The sequence below is a fragment of the Thunnus thynnus genome, chromosome 15 (assembly GCF_963924715.1).
Source record: "Thunnus thynnus chromosome 15, fThuThy2.1, whole genome shotgun sequence".
Lineage (NCBI taxonomy): Eukaryota > Metazoa > Chordata > Actinopteri > Scombriformes > Scombridae > Thunnus > Thunnus thynnus.
This window is the reverse complement of record NC_089531.1, coordinates 299421-314420: the sequence shown is the minus strand read 5'-3', so window position 1 is coordinate 314420 and position 15000 is coordinate 299421. Positions and strand designations below refer to the sequence as shown.

Sequence of the window (15000 nt, the reverse complement as noted above, 5' to 3'; positions counted from 1 at the left end):
AACAATAATATTAAATACAATATAATAAAAGGCATTTTTACAGATGTAATCATAGAAACATTTACTACAGAGTTTATTTCTCTCAGATTATGAAAAGTCTTCATAGATTTTGCAGCTTTTACTGCACATTGACTTTTCTCCCCACATAGACAGGACAGGTTCTGGAGATCAGGGAGGCAGATAAACTCAGGATATATATGATTTAAACTTCTCTTAAATCTTTATATTTGTCACAGTATAACAGGAAGTGAGATTCTGCCTCCCTGAGGAGCCTGTTGTGACTGTTTCTATGTCCCGGCTGTGTCACGGTGGTCGGGTTCTCACGGTGGTCGGGTTCTCACGGTGGTCGGGTTCTCACGGTGGTCGGGTTCACGGTGGTCGGGTTCTCACGGTGGTCGGGTTCTCATGGTGGTCGGGTTCTCACGGTGGTCGGGTTCACGGTGGTCGGGTTCTCACGGTGGTCGGGTTCTCACGGTGGTCGGGTTCTCACGGTGGTCGGGTTCTCATGGTGGTCGGGTTCTCATGGTGGTCGGGTTCACGGTGGTCGGGTTCTCATGGTGGTCGGGTTCTCACGGTGGTCGGGTTCACGGTGGTCGGGTTCTCATGGTGGTCGGGTTCACGGTGGTCGGGTTCTCATGGTGGTCGGGTTCTCACGGTGGTCGGGTTCTCATGGTGATCGGGTTCACGGTGGTCGGGTTCTCATGGTGGTCGGGTTCACGGTGGTCGGGTTCACGGTGGTCGGGTTCTCATGGTGGTCGGGTTCTCACGGTGGTCGGGTTCACGGTGGTCGGGTTCACGGTGGTCGGGTTCTCATGGTGGTCGGGTTCTCATGGTGGTTGGGTTCACGGTGGTCGGGTTCTCACGGTGGTCGGGTTCTCACGGTGGTCGGGTTCTCATGGTGGTCGGGTTCTCATGGTGGTCGGGTTTTCACGGTGGTCGGGTTCTCATGGTGGTTGGGTTCTCATGGTGGTTGGGTTCACGGTGGTCGGGTTCTCACGGTGGTCGGGTTCTCATGGTGGTCGGGTTCTCATGGTGGTTGGGTTCTCATGGTGGTTGGGTTCACGGTGGTCGGGTTCTCACGGTGGTCGGGTTCTCATGGTGGTCGGGTTCTCACGGTGGTTGGGTTCTCATGGTGGTCGGGTTCTCACGGTGGTTGGGTTCTCATGGTGGTCGGGTTCACGGTGGTCGGGTTCTCACGGTGGTCGGGTTCTCATGGTGGTCGGGTTCTCACGGTGGTCGGGTTCTCACGGTGGTCGGGTTCTCATGGTGGTCGGGTTCTCACGGTGGTCGGGTTCTCCGCCACCATGGACTCTCTGTTTAGACTCAAATACTATTCTAATTTACTTTGTGATTTTGTGGTTTCATTCCAATATTTGATATAATTTTCTTGTTGTTTTGAGATGATTTGGTTGGTCAGATTGTTTTTGGTGTGTGTGGGTAGAGGTGACTGGTGACTGGTGGCACTGAAGGGCTTTGTACTGGGAGGACTGGGGGTCTCTCTCTCTCTTATATCTTTATAAATCAAATTATTTATTCATAACAAAATACAGTGTTGCCAAAGCTCTGTATGAATAATGAATGTTGACAATAACCAAATCCATACGTATATATTTGTGTATATATATAACAGCAGAACTAACGTCTTTGCTTAATGAGGAAACTGAGATACTCAAACCCCATAATGTGGAAAAAAATCACATAAGTAAATTATTGATTATTGTGCATGTGCAGGATGTAGCCAATAATATATACATAATATATAATTATATATGATATATAATACATAGATTTAGATTTAGTCTCTGTGTGAGGAAGTGCAGCTCTGTCTCTGCAGCAGCCATGTTGTCTTGTATCTGCTGTTTCTGTGAGCTCAGTCTGAACATCAGCCGCTGTGGTCAGGCATCTCTTTAGGGCCAGATAGTGTTTGCTTCGTCTGTGTGATTTTGGGTTCCAATAAGTGAGGTAATTTTGTTTCTGTTGTGTTATAATTTGCTTGACTCTGATAGTTCTGGTCTCAGACTGGTCCTGAGGCAGAACACTGCTTGAACTGGTTTGGGAACAAAGCATCAAAACCAGCTGAGTGAGGCGACTTCTGCCTTCGCTGATCTCTCGGCGCTGCAGAGCTTTGTGATGGAAGGAGTGAAGGTCACTTCCTGTAGATGAAGCCAATATTTAATTGATCGCTTTTGGATTTTCAATAATAATGGAAATTGGCCTCATTCAGCTGTGCAGGCTGTTAGTTGTTGTCCTGAACACCTGCAGGGTGCTTTTATTAAATTCAGTGTGTGCGTTTTCAATTTCAAAAGGACAGACTCCTCCTCCTCCGCTCTGATTGGCTCATTCTGTTTGATCGACAGGAGGCAGAGCCACTCGGGATCGTACTACGATGGTGGGGGGGGCAGGATGCCTCGCTCACCCTCTGACCTTGGTCTGGACCGCCGCTCCCGCTCACCACATGGCTCCCATGGTTACGGGGAAGAGGAACTGCGGGGCAGGAGACGACCAATCAGAGACAGGCGAGGCCGTTGGCACTCACAGGTGAGTCTGATGCAACAGGTAGCAGCAACATGTCATTATTCATTTATTTATTTAGGATTTAGTTGATTTCATGTGTAAATTATCTTTTTATTACTTACTCTGTTAATTACATTTTTATTATGTTTTTTATTTATGTTTCTTATTTTTAGTATTTAAGCATTAATAATTATACATGGTACGTATATAGCTGCCCTAAAGAAGGCTCTGTCCCCAAAACTGTGAAAGTTGGACCAGCAGAGGTGGATCTGAGGGACTGAGATGGTTGGTAGGCTGAGAGGAGGTCTGGTAGGAGACAGGAAGCCAATGGAGCTCTTTTTGGACTGGGGTGAAGCGGTGCCAGGATTTGGTGTGAATAAGAAGTTTGGACCAGTTGGAGTCTGTTGATGGAGGCTGCACTGATGCTGTAGAGGAGCGAGTTACAATAGTCAAGACGGGAGTAAAAGACATGGACGAGTGTTTCAGCAGCACGGTGTGTAAGAGAGAGCCTGATCTTTGCGATATTGCGAAGGGTGGGATCAAGGGTCCCACCAAGATTGTGGGCCTGGGAGGACGGGGTGTCTGTGGTGCCATCAATGATGAGTGTAGATATGTTGGTTCTGCTGAGGGTGGACTTGGAGCCAATGAGTTCAGTCTTGTCATTAAGTTTGAGACAATTTTGTTGCATCCAGACTTTTATTGCAGACAGGCGGGAATTAATGTGGGAGAGGGGTTGGTTGTGGGGGGCTTTGGTGCTGAGGTATATCTGAGTGTCATCGGCATAGCAGTGGAAGTCCAGATTGAAGTGGCAGAGAATCTGACCAAGAGGGAGAATGTAGTAGAGGGCTGAGTGTGGAACCTGTGTGACTGTGATTGGGACAGTGTGGTTGTGAAGAGAAATGAAGTGTGATCTCTTGGAGAGGTTGGACCAGATCCAGTAAGTGTGGTGCCCTCGATACTGAGGTCTTCAAGTCTGCTGAGTGAGATGTTGTGGCTCACACTATCGAAGGCTACATCAGGTCGAGGAGGATGAGGATGTTAAGGGCTCTGGTATCAGTACAGGTGAGGAGATCATTGAATTCTTTGAGGAGGGCAGTTTCAGTACTGTGGAGGGGGCGAAAACCAGACTGGAGGGGTTCAAGTAGGTTATTGGATTGCAGGTGGGTTTGGAGTTGTGAGGCTACGAGGCGTTCCAGAGTTTTAGAGAGGAAGGGAAGATGGAGATTGGCTGATAGGAGTTGAGGCAGGATGGATCAAGACCAGGCTTTTTTAGGAGACAGCAACAGTTTTGAAGGCGGATGGGACAATTCCATGGGACAGTGAGGAGTTGAAGACATTGGTGAGCTGGGGGCATAGGATGGGAAGGCATGTCTTCAGCAGGGGGGTGGGGAGGGGGTTGTGGGTTTGGTTTAGCTGATGAGTTTGGAGGTGATGGAGGGGACAACTGGAACAAACCTGGAGAGGTGGCGATGGGGAGGAGGGGTAGGGAGGTCAAAAGGGACGGAGAGGAGAGGGGCCAGAATCAGGGCCAAAAAATCAGGTGTAGAGGTGGAGAGGGAATCAGCACAGGGCTTGAGGAGGCTGTTCACGGTGGAGAAGAGGGTGGAGGAGAGGTGAGTTTGTAGGCGTCGTGGTGGACAGTGAGTGATGTTTTCTTGGAGAGTCGTTCCAGTCGGCGGCCAGTCTGTTTCATGGTGCATAGCTCAGAGGGTCAGTGTGTCGATGGAGGCAAATAATGTGGTGTTGAGGTAATTGGCAAGATCATCAGGTGAGGTGGGGGCTGGTTCCAGGAGGAGAGCATTGGAGAGCAGATCTGAGAGTTGAAGGTTATTTCTCTGAGGAGTTGTGGATGTGGGTCTGGGAATGGAATAACGAACTGGATGAGATTATGATCTGTCAGAGGAAAATGGGACAGATGGATGTTGAGTACCAGTAGATTGACAGAGCAGACTAGGTCATGGATATGGTCTTTGACATGGGTGGGGATGGTGACGTGCTGCGCTAGGTTGAAATTGCTGGGTAAATTGATGAATTCAGATGCAAACTTACAGGTTGGTGAATCAATGTGTATGTTTAAATCACCGAGCAGCTGTAGACATGAGGAGAGAGATCAGGCAACTGTGAGGAGTTTGGACAGTTCAGACAGGTAAGATGGATTAGGTTTGGGTGGCCGGTAAGTGAGGATGACAGTCATTGAGCAACAGGCTTTAAATGCCAGGAGTTCAAATGATGAGACTGTGGGGAGGGTGAGTTCTGTGATACTGAAGTTCTGATTGAATAAAACAGCTAGACCACCTCCGTGATGAGAGGGACAGGGTTTGCAGATGTAGCCAAAATCCGAGGGGACTCTTGTTTGAGAGGGAAAAAATAGTCAGGTTGTTGCCAAGTTTCTGTGACCAGGAGAAATTCAGTTAAATTGTCCAGGACTAGTTCATGTATGATGGGGGCTTTGTTGTTTAATGATCAGGTGTTGAGGAGGGCAAAATTGATCGGATGAGAGGGCGATGTAATAGGGGGCATGCTGGAGAGGTCTTAGGTTATCTAGGTTGACAGTGTAGGGGGTTGCAGCGGAGGGGGCACAGTGGAAATGAATGCTTTGGATGTAGTATACTGGTAGGATGTTACGGTTAGTGGAGAAATATAAATAGCGGGTGTGTCTGGAGCCGCGATGAAGGTATTGGCAGCGGTGGAGGATGCCAGCGGAGCGAGCAGAGATAAGTTCATTGGGGGATAACCAGTAGTTTTTATTGAGGAGCGGGGGGAAAGGGGAGGGGAAAAGCTAGGTTGGGGAAAAAACAAGTAGGGAGACCAGGGTATACCATGAAATAAAGGGGAAGGGGGGGGTGAGGTTAATAACAATAGGAGAGGGCTGAAAAGAGGTCCCATAGCAGCAGTTAACAAGTGTGTTAGTAGGAGGATGTAGCGTTAGTAGCGTTGTGTCCCGAACACAAACAGGAGTGACATTGGCTACTCACGGCACCGATGAGCAATACGCCACCAGTACTCTCCAACGGTAAACTCAGCGTTATTTTTAATTTGGTCTTTATTTTGATGTTCATCAGATGTTTCATAAATCACATTTCACAGAATATTAACAGAATATTAATGAGGTGACCTCAGTCCTGCAGTGTGGCAGTAATGAGCTCTGCAGTCTGTAGGGGATGCTGATAGCTGGTGATGATGATGGTGGTTACCATGGTGATGATGGTGATGGTGACCTTCCTCCTCCTGGTTCAGGACCCTCTGGATCAGGTTCAGGATGAGCTCGAGCTGCGGCGGCAGCAGGAGGAGTTTCAGGCCCGTTACCGTAGCGACCCCAACCTGGCTCGTTACCCAGTGAAGCCGCAGCCGAGCGAGGAGGCCATGAGGATGTTAGCTCAAGTTGGCAGGGTCCGCCACCAACGCCGCCACAGCGACATCTCCCTGGAAACCGCAGAGGATCACCTGACCCCGAGGCACGGTGAGAACACAACCATCAATCTGCCGATGCCTTGCTTCATTATAGGGAATAGAACCATCAGCCTGCCGCTGCCTTGCTTCATTACAGGGAATAGAACCATCAATCTGCCGATGCCTTGCTTCATTATAGGGAATAGAACCATCAGCCTGCCGCTGCCTTGCTTCATTATAGGGAATAGAACCATCAGCCTGCCGCTGCCTTGCTTCATTATATGGAATAGAACCATCAGCCTGCCGCTGCCTTGCTTCATTACAGGGAATAGAACCATCAGCCTGCCGGTGCCTTGCTTCATTACAGTGAATAGAACCATCAGCCTGCCGGTGCCTTGCTTCATTACAGTGAATAGAACCATCAGCCTGCCGCTGCCTTGCTTCATTACAGGGAATAGAACCATCAGCCTGCCAGTGCCTTGCTTCATTACAGGGAATAGAACCATCAGCCTGCCGCTGCCTTGCTTCATTATAGGGAATAGAACCATCAGCCTGCCGCTGCCTTGCCTCATGACGGAATAGAACCATCAGACTGCCGGTGCCTTGCTTTATGATAGGGAATAGAACCATCAACCTACTGGTGCCTTGCTTTATGATAGGGAATAGAACCATCAACCTACTGGTGCCTTGCTTCATGACAGAGAATAGAACCATCAACCTACTGGTGCCTTGCTTTATGACAGGGAATAGAACCATCAACCTACTGGTGCCTTGCTTCATGACACAGAATAGAACCATCAACCTACTGGTGCCTTGCTTCATGACAGAGAATAGAACCATCAACCTACTGGTGCCTTGCTTCATGACAGAGAATAGAACCATCAACCTATCGGTGCCTTGCTTTATGACAGAGAATAGAACCATCAACCTACTGGTGCCTTGCTTTATGACAGGGAATAGAACCATCAACCTACTGGTGCCTTGCTTTATGACAGGGAATAGAACCATCAACCTACTGGTGCCTTGCTTTATGACAGAGAATAGAACCATCAACCTACTGGTGCCTTGCTTCATGACAGAGAATAGAACCATCAACCTACTGGTGCCTTGCTTCATGACAGGGAATTGAACCATCAACCTACTGGTGCCTTGCTTTATGACAGGGAATAGAACCATCAACCTATTGGTGCCTTGCTTTATGACAGAGAATAGAACCATCAACCTACTGGTGCCTTGCTTTATGACAGGGAATAGAACCATCAACCTATTGGTGCCTTGCTTCATGACAGAGAATAAAACCATCAACCTACTGGTGCCTTGCTTTATGACAGGGAATAGAACCATCAACCTACTGGTGCCTTGCTTTATGACAGAGAATAGAACCATCAACCTGCTGGTGCCTTGCTTCATGACAGAGAATAGAACCATCAACCTACTGGTGCCTTGCTTTATGACAGGGAATAGAACCATCAACCTACTGGTGCCTTGCTTTATGACAGGGAATAGAACCATCAACCTACTGGTGCCTTGCTTCATGACAGGGAATAGAACCATCAACCTACTGGTGCCTTGCTTTATGACAGGGAATAGAACCATCAACCTACTGGTGCCTTGCTTTATGACAGAGAATAGAACCATCAACCTAACGGTGCCTTGCTTCATGACAGGGAATAGAACCATCAACCTACTGGTGCCTTGCTTCATGACAGGGAATAGAACCATCAACCTACTGGTGCCTTGCTTCATGACAGGGAATAGAACCATCAACCTACTGGTGCCTTGCTTCATTACACAGAATAGAACCATCAACCTATTGGTGCCTTGCTTCATGACAGGGAATAGAACCATCAACCTACTGGTGCCTTGCTTCATGACAGAGAATAGAACCATCAACCTACTGGTGCCTTGCTTCATTACACGGAATAGAACCATCAACCTACTGGTGCCTTGCTTCATGACAGAGAATAGAACCATCAACCTACTGGAACCTTGCTTTATGACAGAGAATAGAACCATCAACCTACTGGAACCTTGCTTTATGACAGAGAATAGAACCATCAACCTACTGGTGCCTTGCTTTATGACAGGGAATAGAACCATCAACCTACTGGTGCCTTGCTTTATGACAGAGAATAGAACCATCAACCTACTGGTGCCTTGCTTCATGACAGGGAATAGAACCATCAACCTACTGGTGCTTTGCTTCATTACAGGGAATAGAACCATCAACCTACTGGTGCCTTGCTTCATGACAGAGAATAGAACCATCAACCTACTGGTACCTTGTTTATGACAGAGAATAGAACCATCAACCTACTGGTGCCTTGCTTCATGACAGAGAATAGAACCATCAGCCTGCTGGTGCCTTGCTTTATGACAGGGAATAGAACCATCAACCTACTGGTGCCTTGCTTCATGACAGAGAATAGAACCATCAACCTATCGGTGCCTTGCTTTATGACAGGGAATAGAACCATCAACCTACTGGTGCCTTGCTTTATGACAGAGAATAGAACCATCAACCTACTGGTGCCTTGCTTCATGACAGAGAATAGAACCATCAACCTACTGGTGCCTTGCTTCATGACAGAGAATAGAACCATCAACCTACTGGTGCCTTGCTTCATGACAGGGAATAGAACCATCAACCTACTGGTGCCTTGCTTTATGACAGGGAATTGAACCATCAACCTACTGGTGCCTTGCTTTATGACAGGGAATAGAACCATCAACCTATTGGTGCCTTGCTTTATGACAGAGAATAGAACCATCAACCTACTGGTGCCTTGCTTTATGACAGGGAATAGAACCATCAACCTACTGGTGCCTTGCTTCATGACAGAGAATAGAACCATCAACCTACTGGTGCCTTGCTTCATGACAGGGAATAGAACCATCAACCTACTGGTGCCTTGCTTCATGACAGAGAATAGAACCATCAACCTACTGGTGACTTGCTTTATGACAGAGAATAGAACCATCAACCTACTGGTGCCTTGCTTCATGACAGAGAATAGAACCATCAACCTACTGGTGCCTTGCTTCATGACAGAGAATAGAACCATCAACCTACTGGTGCCTTGCTTCATGACAGAGAATAGAACCATCAGCCTACTGGTGCCTTGCTTCATGACAGAGAATAGAACCATCAGCCTGCTGGTGCCTTGCTTCATGACAGAGAATAGAACCATCAACCTACTGGTGCCTTGCCTCATGACATCAACCTACTGGTGCCTTGCTTCATGACAGAGAATAGAACCATCAACCTACTGGTGCCTTGCTTCATGACAGGGAATAGAACCATCAACCTACTGGTGCCTTGCTTCATGACAGGGAATAGAACCATCAACCTACTGGTGCCTTGCTTCATGACAGAGAATAGAACCATCAACCTACTGGTGACTTGCTTTATGACAGAGAATAGAACCATCAACCTACTGGTGCCTTGCTTCATGACAGAGAATAGAACCATCAGCCTACTGGTGCCTTGCTTCATGACAGAGAATAGAACCATCAGCCTACTGGTGCCTTGCTTCATGACAGAGAATAGAACCATCAGCCTGCTGGTGCCTTGCTTCATGACAGAGAATAGAACCATCAGCCTGCTGGTGCCTTGCTTCATGACAGAGAATAGAACCATCAGCCTACTGGTGCCTTGCTTCATGACAGGGAATAGAACCATCAACCTACTGGTGCCTTGCTTCATTACAGGGAATAGAACCATCAACCTACTGGTGCCTTGCTTCATGACAGAGAATAGAACCATCAACCTGCTGGTGCGTTGTTTATGACAGAGAATAGAACCATCAACCTACTGGTGCCTTGCTTCATTACAGGGAATAGAACCATCAACCTACTGGTGCCTTGCTTCATGACAGAGAATAGAACCATCAACCTGCTGGTGCCTTGTTTATGACAGAGAATAGAACCATCAACCTACTGGTGCCTTGCTTCATGACAGAGAATAGAACCATCAACCTACTGGTGCCTTGCTTCATGACAGAGAATAGAACCATCAGCCTGCTGGTGCCTTGCTTCATGACAGAGAATAGAACCATCAGCCTGCTGGTGCCTTGCTTCATGACAGAGAATAGAACCATCAACCTGCTGGTGCCTTGCTTCATGACAGAGAATAGAACCATCAGCCTGCTGGTGCCTTGCTTCATGACAGAGAATAGAACCATCAACCTACTGGTGCCTTGCTTCATGACAGAGAATAGAACCATCAACCTACTGGTGCCTTGCTTCATGACAGAGAATAGAACCATCAGCCTGCTGGTGCCTTGCTCGGCAGCAGTCTGACATGTGTTTTCTGCTCTCAGCTCTCCGGCAGCCTCGGGCTTCAGGATTGGTCGGAGCTGGAGGTCAGAGGTTGTACTCGGTGGACCGGGCAGCCAACCACATCAGCCCCTCCTCTCCTCGCAGCAGCCCCATACCTCAGCAACACCTGGACCCGAGCGCTGCCCTCAAGAGGAAGTCAGCCAATGAGAGCGCAGCACAGGGGGGAGGGAGGATGGGGAGGATGCACGTGATTGGCAGCTTCAGCAGCTCAGAGGAGGACCTGGCGACCACGCCCGACTACACCAGCTGTGACGAGCCTGACCGTGAGTGCTACATGCTACATGCTAGCCGCTAATGCATTCTCCACACAGATATGAAATTATTACATGTAAAGCTTTGCGTTAACATTTTATTAGAGACTGAACTCATTCTGTACACAAACAATCAACAACAACTGAGCAGTACGCAGTATAAATACTGAGCAGTATGCAGTATAAATACTGAGCAGTAAGCAATATAAATACTGAGCAGTACGCAGTATAAGTACTGAGCAGTACGCAGTATAAGTACTGAGCAGTACGCAGTATAAATACTGAGCAGTAAGCAATATAAATACTGAGCAGTACGCAGTATAAATACTGAGCAGTACGCAGTATAAATACTGAGCAGTGTGCAGTATAAATACTGAGCAGTACGCAGTATAAATATTGAGCAGTGTGCAGTATAAATACTGAGCAGTAAGCAATATAAATACTAAGCAGTATGCAGTATAAATACTGAGCAGTAAGCAATATAAATACTGAGCAGTACGCAGTATAAATACTGAGCAGTGTGCAGTATAAATACTGAGCAGTACGCAGTATAAATACTGAGCAGTGTGCAGTATAAATACTGAGCAGTACGCAGTATAAATACTGAATGCAGGTGTTTGTTAAACAGGAAACAGCTGCTGCAGTAACTGTGCAGCTTTATTAGTGTCACAGTGCAAATGTGTTCAGACACAAACTGCATCACATCAGCTGATCAGCTGATCACAGCCGTCATCAGAAACAGACGTCACTTCAGAGTAAAAGTCTCATTTCTCTAAAAACATATTTCCTCGTTTCCTCTCTCCTACTTTGGTTTCCTCGTTTCCTCTCTCCTACTTTGGTTTCCTCGTTTCCTCTCTCCTTGCTTGGTTTCCTCGTTTCCTCTCTCCTACTTTGGTTTCCTCGTTTCCTCTCTCCTTGCTTGGTTTCCTCGTGTCCTCTCTCCTCGCTTCGTTTCCTCGTGTCCTCTCTCCTCGCTTGGTGTCCTGGTGTCCTCTCTCCTCGCTTGGTTTCCTTGTTTCCTCTCTCCTTGCTTGGTGTCCTCGTGTCCTCTCTCCTCGCTTGGTTTCCTCGTGTCCTCTCTCCTTGCTTGGTGTCCTCGTGTCCTCTCTCCTCGCTTGGTGTCCTCGTGTCCTCTCTCCTTGCTTGGTTTCCTCGTGTCCTCTCTCCTCGCTTGGTGTCCTCGTTTCCTCTCTCCTCGCTTGGTTTCCTCGTGTCCTCTCTCCTACTTTGGTTTCCTTGTTTCCTCTCTCCTTGCTTGGTGTCCTCGTGTCCTCTCTCCTCGCTTGGTTTCCTCGTGTCCTCTCTCCTCGCTTGGTTTCCTCGTGTCCTCTCTCCTCGCTTGGTTTCCTCGTGTCCTCTCTCCTCGCTTGGTTTCCTCGTTTCCTCTCTCCTCGCTTGGTGTCCTCATGTCCTCTCTCCTAGCTTGGTTTCCTCGTGTCCTCTCTCCTCGCTTGGTGTCCTCGTGTCCTCTCTCCTAGCTTGGTTTCCTTGTTTCCTCTCTCCTCGCTTGGTGTCTTCGTGTCCTCTCTCCTAGCTTGGTTTCCTTGTTTCCTCTCTCCTCGCTTGGTTTCCTCGTGTCCTCTCTCCTCGCTTGGTTTCCTCGTGTCCTCTCTCCTCGCTTGGTTTCCTTGTGTCCTCTCTCCTCGCTTGGTGTCCTCGTGTCCTCTCTCCTCGCTTGGTGTCCTCGTTTCCTCTCTCCTCGCTTGGTGTCCTCGTTTCCTCTCTCCTAGCTTGGTTTCCTCGTGTCCTCTCTCCTCGCTTGGTGTCCTCGTGTCCTCTCTCCTCCCTTGGTTTCCTCGTGTCCTCTCTCCTCGCTTGGTGTCCTCGTGTCCTCTCTCCTCGCTTGGTTTCCTCGTGTCCTCTCTCCTCGCTTGGTTTCCTTGTTTCCTCTCTCCTCGCTTGGTTTCCTCGTGTCCTCTCTCCTCGCTTGGTTTCCTCGTGTCCTCTCTCCTCGCTTGGTGTCCTCGTGTCCTCTCTCCTCGCTTGGTTTCCTCGTGTCCTCTCTCCTCGCTTGGTTTCCTCGTGTCCTCTCTCCTACTTTGGTTTCCTCGTTTCCTCTCTCCTACTTTGGTTTCCTCGTTTCCTCTCTCCTCGCTTGGTTTCCTCGTGTCCTCTCTCCTCGCTTGGTTTCCTCGTGTCCTCTCTCCTTGTTTGGTTTCCTCGTGTCCTCTCTCCTAGCTTGGTTTCCTCGTGTCCTCTCTCCTAGCTTGGTGTCCTCGTGTCCTCTCTCCTAGCTTGGTTTCCTCGTGTCCTCTCTCCTAGCTTGGTTTCCTCGTGTCCTCTCTCCTAGCTTGGTTTCCTCGTGTCCTCTCTCCTAGCTTGGTTTCCTCGTGTCCTCTCTCCTAGCTTGGTGTCTTCGTGTCCTCTCTCCTTGCTTGGTTTCCTCGTGTCCTCTCTCCTCACTTGGTTTCCTCGTGTCCTCTCTCCTAGCTTGGTGTCCTTGTGTCCTCTCTCCTAGCTTGGTTTCCTCCTGTCCTCTCTCCTAGCTTGGTTTCCTCGTGTCCTCTCTCCTTGCTTGGTGTCCTCGTGTCCTCTCTCCTCGCTTGGTTTCCTCGTGTCCTCTCTCCTAGCTTGGTGTCCTCGTGTCCTCTCTCCTTGCTTGGTTTCCTCGTGTCCTCTCTCCTCGCTTGGTTTCCTTGTGTCCTCTCTCCTAGCTTGGTTTCCTCGTGTCCTCTCTCCTTGCTTGGGGTCCTCGTGTCCTCTCTCCTAGCTTGGTTTCCTCGTGTCCTCTCTCCTAGCTTGGTGTCCTCGTGTCCTCTCTCCTCGCTTGGTTTCCTCGTGTCCTCTCTCCTCGCTTGGTTTCCTTGTTTCCTCTCTCCTCGCTTGGTTTCCTCGTGTCCTCTCTCCTCGCTTGGTTTCCTCGTGTCCTCTCTCCTCGCTTGGTGTCCTCGTGTCCTCTCTCCTCGCTTGGTTTCCTCGTGTCCTCTCTCCTAGCTTGGTTTCCTCGTGTCCTCTCTCCTCGCTTGGTGTCCTCGTGTCCTCTCTCCTCGCTTGGTGTCCTCGTTTCCTCTCTCCTCGCTTGGTGTCCTCGTTTCCTCTCTCCTAGCTTGGTTTCCTCGTGTCCTCTCTCCTCGCTTGGTGTCCTCGTGTCCTCTCTCCTAGCTTGGTTTCCTCGTGTCCTCTCTCCTCGCTTGGTGTCCTCGTTTCCTCTCTCCTCGCTTGGTGTCCTCGTGTCCTCTCTCCTCGCTTGGTGTCCTCGTTTCCTCTCTCCTAGCTTGGTTTCCTCGTGTCCTCTCTCCTCGCTTGGTGTCCTCGTGTCCTCTCTCCTCGCTTGGTTTCCTCGTGTCCTCTCTCCTCGCTTGGTTTCCTCGTGTCCTCTCTCCTAGCTTGGTTTCCTCGTGTCCTCTCTCCTAGCTTGGTGTCCTCGTGTCCTCTCTCCTTGCTTGGTTTCCTCGTGTCCTCTCTCCTCGCTTGGTTTCCTTGTGTCCTCTCTCCTAGCTTGGTTTCCTCGTTTCCTCTCTCCTCGCTTGGTTTCCTCGTGTCCTCTCTCCTAGCTTGGTTTCCTCGTGTCCTCTCTCCTAGCTTGGTGTCCTCGTGTCCTCTCTCCTCACTTGGTTTCCTCGTGTCCTCTCTCCTTGCTTGGTTTCCTTGTGTCCTCTCTCCTCGCTTGGTTTCCTCGTTTCCTCTCTCCTTGCTTGGTGTCCTCAGGTCTCTCCTGCGTCCTCGGTGGGAGGGGCTTAGACGCGGGCAGGGTTCCAGTGAGGGAACGTGGCTGATGTTCCCAGCGTGTTCTCTCTCTCTGACGATAATTAGCTCAGTGTGATAATCTTCTTAGAGCTGAACTCACCTGCAGCTCCTCTGACGGACAGCAGAGGGTTCCCACAAGAACCAAACAGGCAGACTGTGACCTCTGACCTCCTGTAGAGGGCAGAACATCTCTCTGGGATCTTCTGTAGTTCTACAGGTTTCATGCTACATGTTCTGGATGGTTGTAATCTGTAGTCTGCAGTGATTTTAAGGTTCTGTTAAAGCTCTGTAAGGTACCACGTCTGTTCTCGGTGGTTCTTCTGTTGGGCTCCTGTTGACTGAGGTACCTTTAAAGCCCTCGGGACAGCAACAAAGGAACGTACTAAACTTAAATGCATGTTAACACAACCGTTTATTAAGAAAGCAGAATAAATTCACAAGGAAATCATTAAGGTTCCTCTTGGAGGTCAAAGGTCAGTCCAACTCAAACAGAGGCCTCCTCATACAGCCGGCAGTGAAAACAGCCTGAGATGAGTTTTGCTGTGATTTGGCGCCATATAAATAACATAATATATAATATATAATATATAAATAAACTGGGTCCAGTTTTAAACTTGCTGTTATTTGAACCTTTATGTTGTGTTTATAATATAATAAAAGCACAAGACAACCGTGTCTGTCTAGACTTTTGATTATTAAAGCTCCAAGAGAACAAATCATGCTTTCAGTTATGAAGATAATCTCATATTTATACTGAAGACAATATAAATTTTATTTTAATTTTGCCTGAACTTAGTATGTAAGAACTGTTGTTGGT

General features: G+C 48.6%; 1 protein-coding gene across 5 annotated transcripts in view; it reads left to right on the top strand.

Annotated features, from left to right (window-relative positions):
• Positions 1 to 15000, top strand: part of rims2b (regulating synaptic membrane exocytosis 2b) — a 79117-nt gene that overhangs the window by 11214 nt on the left and 52903 nt on the right. For all 5 annotated transcript variants that reach the window (XM_067611797.1, XM_067611795.1, XM_067611796.1 and 2 more), the window contains exons 7-9: positions 2358 to 2538; positions 5752 to 5974; positions 10227 to 10508. In XM_067611797.1, the coding sequence (XP_067467898.1) occupies positions 2358 to 2538; positions 5752 to 5974; positions 10227 to 10508 (686 nt within the window). The remainder of the gene's footprint in view (positions 1 to 2357; positions 2539 to 5751; positions 5975 to 10226; positions 10509 to 15000) is intronic.